Raw genomic sequence first — 15,730 nt, 5'->3', positions numbered from 1 at the left:
ACATAGTGTACTCACAACACACACACATAGTGTACTCACAGCACACACACACATTGTGTACACAGCACACACACATAGTGTACTCACAGCACACACATTCACTACTGACATACTCAACATGTAATCACAGCACCTACTCAACAATTCACTTCCATGTCAGTTCGAACACACGTTATATAAATTGCACCTACGCTATATGTATGCTGTACACACATACTGTCTATATTCTACACGTGAGTGTATGTATATACTGCACATGTCTACGTGCAGACCCTGCCGATGTAAACTCTTGACTGCATGTGTTCAAGCGACAGCCGCTTCTGCCATAATAACGTTTCATCCAAACGTCGACTTATCCCCATTGATGTGACGACAAAAAAAAACACATGTTACGTGAACAAAATTAAAGTCACACTGGGAACAAACACAGTTCGTGTCGAACTTAAACCAACCCGCATCGGATCGCCGCCTCCTCTGGGTGCATTTCAACTAAAGCCGCTGTGCCCGCATCGCGAGCGATCAGCTGTGCAAAAATGAAATCTCTCTCGGAGCAACAAAAAAAACAAAAACCGGTTTTAAATCATCGCCTGCAACCGCTGCGCCCACGCATCTGAGCGGGCAATTGCGCACCGAGCGCGCGTTTCACCGGGACTTTCACCGCCCGAGTCATCGTGATACAAATACAAACACAGCTTCGCGAATCGCGCGAATTCGCCGCGAACGTCGCACGAAGCAAACCGGTGGCGCGGTCGCTCGCGCAACCGGTTGCATGCGAGCAGTCGCCCGACGTGAGAGCGATTCGGTTGCACGGAACGGTTCCCCTGAACCCCGGGGGGGCTTCCACACCGCCCCCCCCCCCTCGTCACGCGTTTGTCGGGGTCGCAGTCGTGTAGCCTCAGCCGATTGTGGTTGTTTTTGTGTAGCCACCCAACCACCCACACACTACCACCACCACCCACTACCACCACCACCCACTACCACCACCACCCACTACCACCACCACCCACTACCACCACCACCCACCACCACCACCCACCACCACCACCCCTCTATCTCACCGCATAGAGCGGTGTTCCGAGCTAACTCGTTACCGCTTTCTCGTTCGCATTGAAGCTAAATAAAATGAATGCATAGGCCGGACAGGTTCCTCGCATTTTGAGTTTGAAAAACCCTGCACGGGCACTGCGGCTCACTCGCCGTCGCCGTCTTCAGACGTCCATCGCGGCCTCTGGCAAAGACGTCGCCCTTCCCATTCGACTCTGTCCCGTGGGCTGTTTCACTCACGAGCTTTGCTCCAGATTCTCCTCCCTCCCAGTTGCCTCCGATTGTCCCCGATTCCGTTTGGTGCGGCACCGAATTCGCTGCCCTCTCCGCCTTCGTGGCACCGAAATGGTTTTAAACGATCGGCGGGGGTCTCTCCGCAGCTTGAATCGCTCGACTTGGCGTGCTGCGAGACGTGCAGTGGTATAAAGACAAAGAAGCCCCGTATAGCCTTAGCAGACTGCTTGGAGCGAGTGCTGTTAGCGGGCACCTGTGAAGGCCGGTACGGCACACGAAGCGGCCGGCACCACGCCCTTCCGCCTTTGTCTCCCCAGTGGCGATATTTACACACCGCAGCAGGTACTCGTTTGAGGCCGAGTCAACCTAGGGGAGGCCCAGGACAGTCACTGGTGAGCGGGAATCGAACTCCGGTAGCCGGGTCCGTAGTGCAGCGCGCTAACCACGACACTGCCGCTCCCCTACACGTGTGTGTGTGTACATGAATGTTGTTCACTCCCCACGTGTGTGTATATATATACAGTACACACACACGTGGGAAGCTAATCTTCCACGACGATTGCCACCCTCTCTTTGGTTTCTCTGCGCGCTGTAGAGAAGGGCTATTGCTCGAAACGTCGCCTATTGCATGCGTTTCAATTTGTTTGAAGGCCACAGTGTTAGTGACGAATATGCTGAGGTTTTCCCCTCCAGGGCTCTCCGTGAGTCGTGAATGTACGGCGAGTCGGTGTCGTGCATTGCAACAGCCACACGCAGTTGATGATAACGCGACATGCAGTTATTGTTACGACGACGCCGGCGATGATGATGACGACTGCTGATGATTGTGATATTGATGCGAGATATTGTATTCAAATGTGTGTGTGTGTGTTGTGATACGTCACGAATCATCATCCACAGCCCTTTGCAAAGGCACTGTTGGATGGACGAAGCATGGCTGTGCATATATCGGTCGAGCGAGTTGTTTGACCATACTTCACCACTTTGGTTAATGCGGTGTGGGGGGGGGGCTTGTGCATGACCGGTGGATGGGACTCGTGCTTAGATTTACAGTGCGGTGCGCTAACCACTGCGCCACCGCTCCTCCCCACACTGCTGTATATACTATTTTACGTTCTCAAAAACATTTTCACCGTCTGTCTTCTATAATCATTAGCACGGAGCAATTGTACTGTGGATGCTCGAACACACACGTAGCCTGCACAACATAACACTTGTTCGGAGTTGGAAATGCCTTGCAATAATATTCATGGCATCGCCAAACGCTGCAATGATTTTAGGCTGAGTCGACCCAAAGGAAGCCCAGGCCAAGTTATTTGTTTGTTCACATTACAATTACAGCATGGCACCCCCCCCCCCCCCGCTGGCGGTGAACGCGTCTCGTGGCCAGGAATCGAACCCATCCGCCCTCCGATGTCGTTGCGCGGCAGCGTGAGTCACTCAGTCGGCTAACGACACCCCCCCACACACACGAGCGCGCGCACACACGCGCGCGCTCGCCACTCCACCCGCCTCGCGCGGTCTTCGCCTGGAGCACCGACCCGCGCGGTGAAGTATGGCCAATTGACGGGCGTGGAGGAGGCCCTCATCCAGCAGTGGAGTTGGCGATGTTGCGGGTGAGTAGTTCGGCGGCGCTGCGTGGCGATGTCTCCCGTGTGCTGCGCCGTCTGCGCGGAGCGGTGGCGCCGCGGGGTTGTCGCTGCGAAACCGGCGGTCCGAGTTTACGCTCGCGACCAACTACAGTTGCGGATATTTATAACCGGTCCTGGGCATCCCCTAGGTCGATTCAGCCCGTAATAAATTAGACCCGGTGCCGTGTGTGAACATCAGGTGGTGGTGGGGGTGGATCTTTGCCTCTGCCGCGCGTGGCTGTACGTGCGGATTGTTGTCGTCGTGTTTTCTCGGCACGCGAGGCCCTCTCTGGCGCTCGGCCCCACGAGGCGAGACCACCGCTCGGCAGTTGTCGCAGTGGCGGCGAGACTCTCGGCTTCGTGTTTCGCCTTTCGTGGCCGACGCCGCTGCCGTGGAGGCGGCTGCTGCACTGGCCAAGTTCTGGGGCCTCCTCCCTCTGCCGAGGTCAATACAGTTACCCCCCCTCCCCCCGACTGTCACAGCATCGGGAAGACAAAGGCGGTCCTGGCCACACTGCTCCTTCGTGTGTCGTTGCCGGCCTTAGCATGTGCTCTCTAACGGGGGCACGTTTACCCCCCCCCCCCCACGGGGGGGACCTTGTCCGGCTTAGGCGGTGAATTGTTCTGGTTGTCTGTCGTGCTTGCCTCCTCGAGGTGCCGAGGCTCACCTGCAGTGATGGAGGGTCCGGTTTGTAATTACTGCTGTCCTTGCACTCAACTAAACTTCTTTTATTTTACCAGGCAAAGGCCCCACTGAGCTATGTAGCTCAACTAAGTGTGGCTTATCACGTGGACATGCATATCGGCCGAATACTCTAAACGAGTGACGTTCATTCTAAATGTGGAGGGAAAAACCGGAAGACCCGGAGACAAATCCACGCGACCACGGGGGGAGTACATGCACACTCCGAATATACAGTCGGGATCGAACCCACGAGCTCCTGTATACCAGGCGAGGTAGTTAACATCTCCTAGCCACCGGAAGCTAAGCAGGCTCGGAACTTGGTGAGTACTGCACTCGGATCGGAGACAGTCCTGGGAATACCGCAGGCTATGGCCGGTGCACGTCAGTACGGCGGGTGGATTATTGAATACAACCATCTGTGCTGAGCCCACGGTGCGTGTTGTGGTGGGGAATGGGGGGGGGCGTTCTGCAGGAGTCGCGGGTTTCTATCTAAGCAGGAATTGTATCGGTCGGGGCCACGATCTTCTCGACACGCAGAGTCGTGCGACTCGGCGAGGCTTCTTCACGCGGCCAAAGGAGTGAATCCCTACTCCCCGTGTTTACTGTTCGAGAAAATAAATACGTTCTAACAAAGATCCCCTGTGGGGCAAGTGCTGTTCGCGATCACATGGCCCGCATGACACACGAGAGGTGGTGGGCAGCCAATAACACGCCCGGCCGCCTTTGTCTCCCTGGGGCCGATGTTTACTACACGCCGCACCGTGTACTCATTTGAGGTTGAGTCGACCTAGGGGGGGGGGGCGCAGGACTGGTTCGCATCAACGTCACCGAAGTTGGCCGTGAGCGGGAATCGAACTCGGGTCGCCGCATCCCACACACCGCTCGCTGGATTGGTAGCCGAGCGCGCTCCCCGCTATACTTTACACACATACACACACACACACGCAGGCACAACTCCCGTGTACGCTGTCGCAGGCTGTTGGGGAAAATGGTGTTAGCGAGCACCTATTGGGGCCGCTCTGTGGGGGTGGCTGTGGGCAGCGGCTATCGCGATCACAACACGTCCACCAGGCACCGCGACTCGCACACGGGGACCGCATGGACTGCCCACGCACAGTCGGACTGCAGGCCTCTGGAATCTAGAGGGCCCAGAATTCGTTTTTATATATATACACGTACTCTACATTGCTTTATAATGGTTCAAACACAAAACTTTGTCGTGATGAGGACGCGCGTTCAACTTGTTTAGCACCGTACGTCGCCATGCGTGCTAATCGGAGGGGTGCATGCGATGCGCAAATAATATGCGACGTTTCGAACAATGGCCCCTCCTACATAGCACGCGGCCATTCGGAAGCGTCATTGTTCGAAACGTCGCCTATTATTTCCATGTGCATCCTCTAAAGGCCGCGCTGCTTACGATTGTGTTGAAATTCGTGGTGGTTGACGCTGCGTGTGCAGCAGCAGCAACAGCAGCAGCGCCGCCAATTACACCAATTAAGAGAATCAGAATATTTATTTATACTGCGCAGGAGGAATCCGCTGAGCTATAAAGCTCTTTTTCACAGATGTCCAGTTGGGGAACGGGGTAAGAACGTTACAACAACAGTTACACAAACACGACAGTAGCGCGAAATACAGGAAATGTAAACAACTCCACCCAAACACATACTAATACAACTAAACCACCCCCATCCTACCAGGCTAAGCTCACTGAGGTTATCAACTTATTTTTCAGGAGCGACCTGCCCACCACAAATGATAGCTCGACAAATTGTCCCCGTCATTTGGGACATTCACAGCAACACAAATCATCAAAGTCTTCTCAACGCATGTGTCGCCGTGATTGTTGCAGTTAACGTCGCTACGTGGACCGTTCGCTCCCGGTTACTTGCCGAAATTAAAACGAGTTTTGTTTGTTTACATGAAAGGGAAAAAACAACAACAGCACGCATTTAAACTTCACGATTCCGAGTGAACATTTCATGAATATCTCAACAAAGGGCTCTAGCCGAGGTGAAGAGCTGTGACAGAGTGTGGTGGTGAACCAGTCAAGGGGTAGGAATCTAATTTACAAATAGTAGGGGGCAGGGGATGCCCCCCAAAACTATAGCAGCCCCCCCCGCCTCTTCCTCATCCCGCCCATTAGCCTTAATCCGTCCCTGTTGATATGGAAAGACGGTGGGGGGGTGTGGGAGTTGGTTTGTTGGTGGCGGTTGTAGGATGTGAGATGTGGGGGAGAGATTTGGGTACGAGCTGGGGGGGTGAGGGGCGATGGGGGTGGAGGGAAGATGAGATAGGAGGAAAACATGGTTGCGGCAGGGGTTAGGGGGCTTGGCAAAGAAGGGCGGTTGAGAGTTTGCAATTGGCGAGAGTGATGTTTGGTCGGCGTGGTGTTTACGGGAGACAACGAGCACCTGTGGAGGTCGTCGGCACGGTGCACGAGGGGGTGGGTGACCAGCAACACGCCTTGCCACCTTGGTCTTCCTCGTGTGTGATGTTTAAACTTCGTACTAGCTACTCGTTTGAGGCTGAGTTGACCTAGAGGATGCCCAGGAGCATGAGCGGAACTCGGGTGACCGGGTTCGTAGCGCAGCGTGCTACCCGTTGTACTACCGCTCCCCCTCGGCACACCGAAGACAAAGATCCCCCGTGTAGCCTTAACAGAGTGTTGGGGAAAGTGCTGTGAGCGAGCACCTATGAAGGCCGGGGCTGTGGCACACGAGGGGTGGGTGGCCAGCACCACGCCCGCCCACATCCACGTATACACACACATCCACGTATACACACACACCCCGCACGTACCACTCACAACACACCACATACAACATGCACCACACACAACACTAGAACCACACGTACACAACACATAGAGGCTGAGAACACGTACACCACGAACATGATGCAACACAAGTCATACGCACAAATGCACACGTACGCACACACTACATACTACACTCCCACACACGCACAGCCAGTGTGTGTATACACACACTTTGTGTTGAGCACCACGTGACATTTAATGTTCTTAAATACGTGAATTCTAACACGTGATAATGATAACACTCATATGGCCGCCTATCCGCTGAAGCTTGTAATAATCCACTTACACACACATTTGACATTCCAGTATTCACCTCCTTCTAAATGCATTTCATCATCATCATCGGCCATGGTCTATCCTCTGCTGGACGGACGGTCTCTCTTCACTCCGTCTTCATCCCGCACGCCTCCAGCCGTGCCCCAGGTCCACCTTACAAACATTCGACTTCTCACAATACGCACGCACAGAGAGTTTCTCTACACATCAATGGCACGCGCACACACACATGCTTTTTTTTAAAGGACGTACGCGTGTCGACTTTCACGAACACGAATTCGGGCAGTGCATTCCATTGTGAAATCGTCCAAAGTGTTAATTTGTTTGTAACCAGGCGAGGAGGACTCAAAGGAGAGCGGGGCGGAGTGTCGCTCGCAAGCGTGACCCCTGCGGGGGTCACCGCGATGGTAAAAGCCAAACAAATTAAATAAAGTAACAGCAACGAAGCGAACACGAATACATTCACATTGCTCACCGTTGTATTATTGGACAACACACAGCCACCACAATCAACTAGCCACAACAACAACCAGCCAGTCATCACAACAACTAGCTACAGCAACAACTACCCACCACAACAACTAACCACTACATCAATCAGCTGGTCACTACAACAACTAGGCACCAAAACGACCATCCACTCAAACAACAATCATCCGTCGCAACAGTCAGCCACGTCAACAGCCCACCAGCCACCACCACCACCACCCACCACCACCATAACAACAATGGGACGGCGACAACAACCGGCGAACAGCAAGCAGGCGCCACAACAATGAGACGGCCATTTCGGGGCGAGCGCCGTGTCCCCGTCGTCGCGATGCGGTTCACGATGTTGGAGGTCGTCGCCTCGTCACTTCGCTAAGAACGTGACCGAGTCGGATTCCCGTCACCACCAGCAGCTACGACAACTGGGGGGGGGGGGGGTGACTCACTCAGTCCTTGGGGCGAAAGTAAATAGCAGAACATACGATAGGAGGAATAATATTCATCATACACATGAACATCTCATCCGGAGATCCCAACACGAGAGCACCGCCGTGCATGGAAAGCCAGGAGACGAACAGAGAAGCCTGCACAGGGTAGATGTCCACAACCGGCGGCCAGTGTACACATGTTCACATGTTTACATGTTAACATGTGTTTACATGTGAACCTGTCTACACGTGGGTGCGCGTTTTCAAGGCCCGGTGACCTTCTTCTCGAGTTCCCAGCGACGAGCGATTTGCCTTCGTGGGCAACGAGGGCAAAAGCCGTCCAGACACGTGCGCGTGAGTCGCACTGCCAATTCGTCGTCGGCCTCTTCCCACACTCACCGCAGGCCGACGCGAATCCGGCTGCGTCGATGTCTTGACGCAGGCAGGCAGGCTACATTAACCAGCGAGTCATTGCAACAGGCAGGCAGGCAACATTAACCAGCGAGTCATTGCAACAGGCAGGCAGGCAGGCTACATTAACCAGCGAGTCATTGCAACAGGCAGGCAGGCTACATTAACCAGCGAGTCATTGCAACAGGCAGGCAGGCAACATTAACCAGCGAGTCATTGCAACAGGCAGGCAGGCTACATTAACCAGCGAGTCATTGCAACAGGCAGGCAGGCTACATTAACCAGCGAGTCATTGCAACAGGCAGGCAGGCTACATTAACCAGCGAGTCATTGCAACAGGCAGGCAGGCTACATTAACCAGCGAGTCATTGCAACAGGCAGGCAGGCTACATTAACCAGCGAGTCATTGCAACAGGCAGGCAGGCTACATTAACCAGCGAGTCATTGCAACAGGCAGGCAGGCTACATTAACCAGCGAGTCATTGCAACAGGCAGGCAGGCAGGCAACATTCACCAGCGAATCATTGCAACAACAGGCAGGCAGGCAGGCTACATTAACCAGCGAGTCATTGCAACAGGCAGGCAGGCAGGCTACATTAACCAGCGAGTCATTGCAACAGGCAGGCAGGCTACATTAACCAGCGAGTCATTGCAACAGGCAGGCAGGCTACATTAATCAGCGAGTCATTGCAACAGGCAGGCAGGCTACATTAACCAGCGAGTCATTGCAACAGGCAGGCAGGCTACATTAACCAGCGAGTCATTGCAACAGGCAGGCAGGCAGGCAACATTCACCAGCGAATCATTGCAACAACAGGCAGGCAGGCTACATTCACCAGTGAGTCATTGCAGCAGGCAGGAAGGCAGATGTTGGTGTCTCAGCGAGAGATGCCCTCTCGTCCATTTTGAAGAGATTGTGATTCTGCACCCTCACCCCTTTATAGACTGTATATATACTGTATGGTTCTAGTACAGGGTTTTAGTTGCTATTTCTAGATTTGTTTTGTTGACGTCCCATTTGTCAATCACCCTTGCCGCTGGATGAACGCCTTCTCACGCCCTGTCACTCCTCGGGGTGGATTGTTTAACCATACTTCGCCGCGCTGGTCAGAGCGGGCTTGGTGAAGGATGTCTGTGCTGCTGCTGCTCCCTATCTCTCCCCGATGTCTTATTGGGTCGTACCGCGCGTGTTGTTATTCGCGGAGTCCGACGTTCCATGCCGAACAATACCCCGGAACAACCCGAGGGCTAAGCCACTCGTCACCGATTGTTAGCCCTGGCCGGGAATCGAATCCTGGGTACCCGGTACATCGGCGTCTTGCGGCGCTCACCGCTGCGCCACGGCTCCCACGCCGTCGCAACACAGGTTTTATACTCCTCGTGAAATGTTGTGCTTGGTGTGTAGCAGTGGAAGATGCCGGTACACGCTCGAAAGCCGTTTCACTCGTACAGAGAGGGCTATGCAGGTTCACGCTAAACAGAATTTGACCCCGTTTATGTGTGTACGTGTGTCTGTGTGTGTGTACGTGTGTCTGTGTGTGTGTACGTGTGTGCGTGTGTCTGTGTGTGTGCGTGTGTCTGTGTGTGAGCGTGTGTCTGTGTGTGTACACGTGTGTACGTGTGTCTGTGTGTGTACACGTGTGCACGTGTGTCTGTGTGTGTACGTGTACACGTGTGTACGTGTGTGTTCAGTGTGACGGCCCAGCGTTGGTGTTGGCCACCCACTCCCTCGTGTGCCGCCTTCATAGGCGCTCGCAAACGGCACTTGCCCCAACATACTGTTGAGGCTATACGGGGGATCTTTGCAGTTGTATATATATACATACACATTGGCTCGTGTTGTATAACTGGGCGGTGGCGTTTACACAAATACGACTCTTTTATAACTACCGGCTCTGCAACTGTGCCACACTAAACACACGCGCACACACATAAATACACACACATACATTCACACACACATATACACAGTACACACACACACACGCGCGTCATTCACACACGTGCACCACCCAGGGCTTCATATCTCGCTGATTATTCTCTCCGTGTCGCTGGTAATAGGTCACGGGCCTTTGGGGGAGTCACAGTCATCGCGAGGAGCTATACTGGATGTGTCGTATCCATAATCGAGGTTTTTGGGTGAGTATAAATGTGTCGTAACCCTCCACCACCCGACACGGCCCATTAGTAAGGGATTTGTCAGGTAAACAAAACGTCAAGTAGTAACTACTTCAAGTACGTCAAGTAGTTACTAATTGTAGTAACTATTTGGCGTTTTGTTTACGTGCCAAATCCCTTAACAATCGGCTGTGTCGGGTGGTGGAGGGTTACGACACATTTATACTTACGCGATCTATCCCAAAAACCTTGATTATTAATGATACTGGTCGCGAAAGCCTCCTGCGTGGTATACTTGATGTGGCGTGCCGGGTAGCGGGCACATTTTCCCGCTGAAATTAAGCAATGTATATAAAGTACAATACACATACTTACGCACTTTTTGTAACACACACACACATGTACGCATACTCCTATATATACACACGCCACTGCATGCGTACACATTGTTGCCACACAAACACGATTTAGACTTTCTGGATCTCATCAGCAGTCTGTCTTCAGAATAAAAATATTGATAGATTTTATTTTTTATCCTGGAGGAGTTCTAAAACTCTTTTTCACAGATCTCTAGTCGGCTTGCTAGACCGGTCCACAGCTTTGTTCGCTCGAACGAACCCTGTTTGATAATATTATAAACGCACAGCCTAACAGAGACGAACTCACGCCACCTACACTTATGTTTATATAAGACAAAGACAAAGATCAGCCGTATAGCCTTAATAGACTTTTTGGGCAAGTGCTGTTAGCGAGCACCTATGAAGGCTGGCACGGTACAGGAGGGGTGGGTGGCCAGCACCACGCCCGGCCGCCTTTGTCTCCCTCGTGTCGATTTTTACACAGCGCCGGGTACTCGTTTTTAAGGCTGAGTCGACCTAGGGGAGACAAAAAACCGTTTCATGTATCTGTTTCAAATTCACGTATACGTACTAACACGTGCGCACACTTATGCACAAAAAACACGTGCACGCACGTAACGTGCACGCACACAAACACGTGTACAGGTGCCGATGGCGAGCCATCAGAATCAACTGTCCACGCCGATTTAAACGCCGTTGACGACTCTTTGGTTCGGGTCACGCTCTCTGAAAACAAAGCGAAGGATGCCTTTTGGATAAGAACATTCATTGGGAGTGTTTTTTTATTTGTAATATACAAATATCGCTCATCGCGAGTTTATAAACAGAATGGCAACGAGAATGTTAACTGGACATCTTTCAACAAATCTGTAGGACGACGATGACTGTGATGATGATGATGTTGGTGGTGGTGGTGATGATGATGTTGGTGGTGGTGATGATAATGATGATAACAAACATAATTGAATAACATCAACATTTGGTAGATGAGTTTAAAAAATATATATATCGTGATTCACTCATCCTTTAACAGGTGTCTCTCGCTCGAGGAAGCGATCCTTCGCCAGCCAATCCACTGCATTCAACCACGAGGTAGTAGTAGTAGTCGTCGCCGTGGTGGTAATAGTAGTAGTCGTGGTAGTGGTAGTAGTGGTAGTCGTCGTCGTGGTGGTAGTAGTAGTCGTCATGGTGGTGGTAGTAGTAGTCGTCGTGGTGGTAGTAGTATCAGTCGTCGTGGTGGTAGTAGGGGTAGTAGTCGTGGTAGTAGTAGTAGTCGTGGTAGTAGTAGTAGTCGTGGTGGTGGTGGTGGTGGTAGTAGTGGTAGTAGTGGTCGTCGTGGTGGTAGTAGTAGTCGTCGTGGTAGTGGTGGTGGTGGTGGTGATAGTAGTAGTAGTGGTAGTAGTGGTACTAGTAGTAGTCGTCGTGGTGGTAGTAGTAGTAGTCGTAGTAGTAGTCGTGGTGGTGATAGTAGTAGTAGTGGTAGTAGTGGTACTAGTAGTAGTCGTGGTGGTAGTGGTAGTAGTAGTCGTGGTGGTGGTGGTAGTAGTAGTAGTGGTAGTAGTAGTAGTAGTCGTGGTGGTGGTGGTAGTAGTAGTAGTGGTAGTAGTGGTACTAGTAGTAGTCGTGGTGGTAGTGGTAGTAGTAGTAGTCGTCGTGGTGGTAGTAGTAGTAGTCGTAGTAGTAGTCGTGGTGGTAGTAGTAGTCGTGGTGGTGGTGGTGATAGTAGTAGTAGTGGTAGTAGTGGTACTAGTAGTAGTCGTGGTGGTAGTGGTAGTAGTAGTCGTGGTGGTGGTGGTGGTGGTGGTAGTAGTAGTAGTGGTAGTAGTGGTTCTAGTAGTAGTCGTGGTGGTAGTGGTAGTAGTAGTAGTCGTGGTAGTCCGTTTCCCGAGCTCGGGTCACACCGTTTCAAAACGAAGACGACGACTTTCTCAAGATGTGGAGAGAGAGGGACGTCGCTCCTCCCCTCCTCTCGGGCTGCGTTCTGTTTCACGCATCGCCCCCTGCTCTCGCCGTACATTGCCTCTCGTGTGCTGAGCGTGATGACAACCCATCGCCTTCCGACGAATCAATAATATTAACGGTGAATTGTTTGTTTTTACGAAGTGCCCTAGCATCTCGTGCATCTCACGGGGTTGTTTTTTTTCTTGCCGAGCGCGATTATTCTTCTGTTGGGATTAATCCACGCTTCTTACGACGCAGGGCAAAGGGCACGCGCATTGTGTGCACGGGCAGGAGGAGGAGGAGTGCACGGGCAGGAAGAGGGGTGCATGGGGAGGAGCAGTGGGTGTGCATGGGGAGTACCTGTGCATGGGTGTGCATGGGCAGGCGGAGGAAGAGGTGGGTGTGCATAGGTAGGACGAGTGGATGTGCATGGGCAGGAGTGGGGGGGTAAGCGAGGCCGGTCGAGTGAGGTGGGGGAAGGGGTCCTGGGTGCGTTGGTAGGAGGAGGAGGGGGCGATGTTTAGGATGTAAACATTCGTAGATTCGTGTTCACAGGCCTACACGCGTTACATACACGTACACACGTATCAGAATGCCCACACCGTGCTGCGCCTTGTACATGCCAGTGTATCACTCCACTGCTGGACATCCCAACACCTTGCGGGGGGTTATGGGACATTGGACCATACTTCACCACGCTGGTCAGTACCCGCTGAGATGGGTGCGGGGGGAGGGGAGGTCGCAGCACAGCGCTGAGATTTTGCCAGAGGTGGGACAAAGTCATTGTTATGCAAGTCCAAGTCGAGTCGCAAGTCATCAAATTCATGACTCGAGTCTGACTCGAGTCCAAGTCACATGACTCGAGTCCACATCTCATAGGTGGGACAAAGTCATTGTTATGCAAGTCCAAGTCGAGTCGCAAGTCATCAAATTCATGACTCGAGTCTGACTCGAGTCCAAGTCACATGACTCGAGTCCACACCTCTGGATTTTGCTGCGCTGCCCTCTGCTGCACGCGAGCCCGAGCGCACCTCTCGTGCATCACGTGGTGTGCCCATCCGAGCACTGTCCAGGCTCAAACGCTGCTTAGCTTCCGAGCTTCGAATGGAAAATGAAAACGAATTCACGGCGCATCACCACCACCACCCGCGCGGCCTGGAGAGAGGCACTCATCCAGCAGTGGAGTTAGACGTGCTGCGTGCCGACCTCCAGTGACGGTCATCTGAGCCGGTTCTGGGCCTCTCCTAGGTCTACTCGGCCTCGAATGAGTACCTGGTGCGGTGTGTTAAACATGAGTACTGGGGGAGACAAAGACGGTCGGGGCGTGGTAGTTGGCCACCCCGCCCGGCTAGTGCGCCGTGCCGGCCTTCGTAGGTGCTCGCTCACGGCACTTGCCCCAACAGTCTGTCCAGGCTATACGGGGGACCTTTGTCTTTTGTCTCTTGTGTGTACGTGTGCATGTAGGTCAGAGGCGACTGCTGCTGATCTGTCCGCTTCTTGCTCTGCAGGAGGGACAGGGGGGGGGGGGCAGTGGGGGGAGGGGCGGGCATGGGGCCAGGATGGGGTGGGGGGACAGAGGGGGGAGGGGAGAATGGGGGGGGGGGCACGGGGACACGGGGGTCGCGCCCCCTCGTGACGTGTCGCCTACTTTGTGCATCTACCCCGAAGCTCACTCATCGATCTCTCTCCGCCTCTCTCCCTGTCTTAACAATCTGTCTCTGTCTACGTGACTCCATCATCATCGTCGTCGTCAGCCATTGTCTATCCGCTGCTGGATGAGGCCTCGACACGCCGTCGCCACCCCTCGGGGTGCAGTGCCGCTCTCCGTTCCGTCTCGCCGCTCCGTCTCCGCGACGGACGTACCCCTCTTTGCAGCTCTCGCCTGACCGCCCGGCGTCTCTTGGCGTGCAGGAGATTAAAAGTTGGCTTCAAGCAAGCAAGCAAGAAGTAGTCCTCGTTGTTTTGCCTCGGTCGCACTTGACACGAATTTGGCAAAAAGATCAGACGGCCGCTCGTTGTTGCGATCGAAACGTCGTGATCTATTATTTCTTCTGCCCACGTGACTTTACCGAAAGAACCAAAGAGTAAGAATTGGCAGTGTGTTGTGAAGGCTCGTACAAGTTGAAACTAAACACATTTTTATTTTCCCACGTCAGGCCCACTGGGCTACATGCAGCCCTTTCTCAGAAATGACCTGGCCACATAAATGGTAGCTCAACGAAGTGGCTCATCGTCTGGAAATGTTTCGTAGCCAAATATTCTAAACGCGTGGTGTTGTTTCTAAATGGGGAGGACTCAGAGGGAGAGACACACCGCAAATTCCAAATATACAACAGGCATCAGGGTCGGGATCGAGCCCATGCCCTCCTGTATCCCAGGCGAGGAAGTTAACATCTCCCCGAGCCACTGTGGCTCCCTTGTCCATTTAGTTCAAATGAAATGCCATGTAAATATAACATTATATACCCTATTTATAATTATATACCGTATGTATAATTACATACCATATATATACATAAGTATATAGCGTATGTATGATCACATACCGTATATGTAACGATTCACAAAAAAATAACTCTTCTGAGACGTCTTCGCAGCACAGGAGGCCAATATACCCCCCCCGTCCCCCGTATAGCTCGAGGGGCAGCGGTGTGAGCAAGGCATTGCAGGGCTGCGCCTTTACTCACGTTCCTGCGATCAGAACAACTGCCAGTCCTGTGGAATGAAATGATACGTGACGCTGACTTCATCCCCCGGTAGATTAACCATTTTGGGCCACTCTGTGTCACTCAATCTGGCTAACAAAAAATATTCCGCCGTCGATATTTTTCAAATCATTTGACGATCTTGTGTATCGGTATTGCCAGTGAATTGTTCATGAGAAGTGACTAAACCAAATTAGATGCCCGCTAAATAATCATCATCATCATCATTCACTCCAGGTTCTGTATTAACTTATTTGAATATATAAATGAAGGATTTGGGAATGTTTTGGTCCCGTATCGAATGATACATCTTAGTTCATAGCGCGTATAATTATGTATTAACCTCAAAAATGTTGTGAACCGTTTAAATGAGAGAACACGACCATGGTTTAAGAAAAGCCTTATCTCTTGCGTGGGCTGAGAGGTGGATTCGAGCGCTGGTCCGTATTGGGCGCTGATTTTAGTCATTGATACGAACTAAGAAAAAGTCAAACCGATTTACGGCTCAAATGAGCAGCATCGAGGAATTGGGATGCATCTCCCGTTTACAGCCCTTGCAGAGCCAGTGGTGGAAACTCCACATTC

At 52.4% G+C, this 15,730-nt stretch overlaps 1 protein-coding gene across 1 annotated transcript in view; it reads left to right on the top strand.

Annotated features, from left to right (window-relative positions):
- The first annotated feature begins 1,089 nt into the window (after positions 1–1,089).
- LOC144733263 (uncharacterized) overlaps positions 1,090–15,730 on the top strand; it is a 65,771-nt gene continuing 51,130 nt past the window's right edge. Inside the window, exon 1 of the mRNA XM_078615060.1 lies at positions 1,090–2,894. Within this exon, the coding sequence (XP_078471186.1) occupies positions 2,886–2,894 (9 nt within the window). The 5' untranslated portion in view covers positions 1,090–2,885. The remainder of the gene's footprint in view (positions 2,895–15,730) is intronic.

Source organism: Lampetra planeri, chromosome 2 (genome assembly GCF_965212315.1).
Source record: "Lampetra planeri chromosome 2, kcLamPlan1.2.h2, whole genome shotgun sequence".
Lineage (NCBI taxonomy): Eukaryota > Metazoa > Chordata > Hyperoartia > Petromyzontiformes > Petromyzontidae > Lampetra > Lampetra planeri.
The sequence above is the reverse complement of the archived record's forward strand: the minus strand, read 5'-3'. Positions and strand labels throughout refer to the sequence as shown.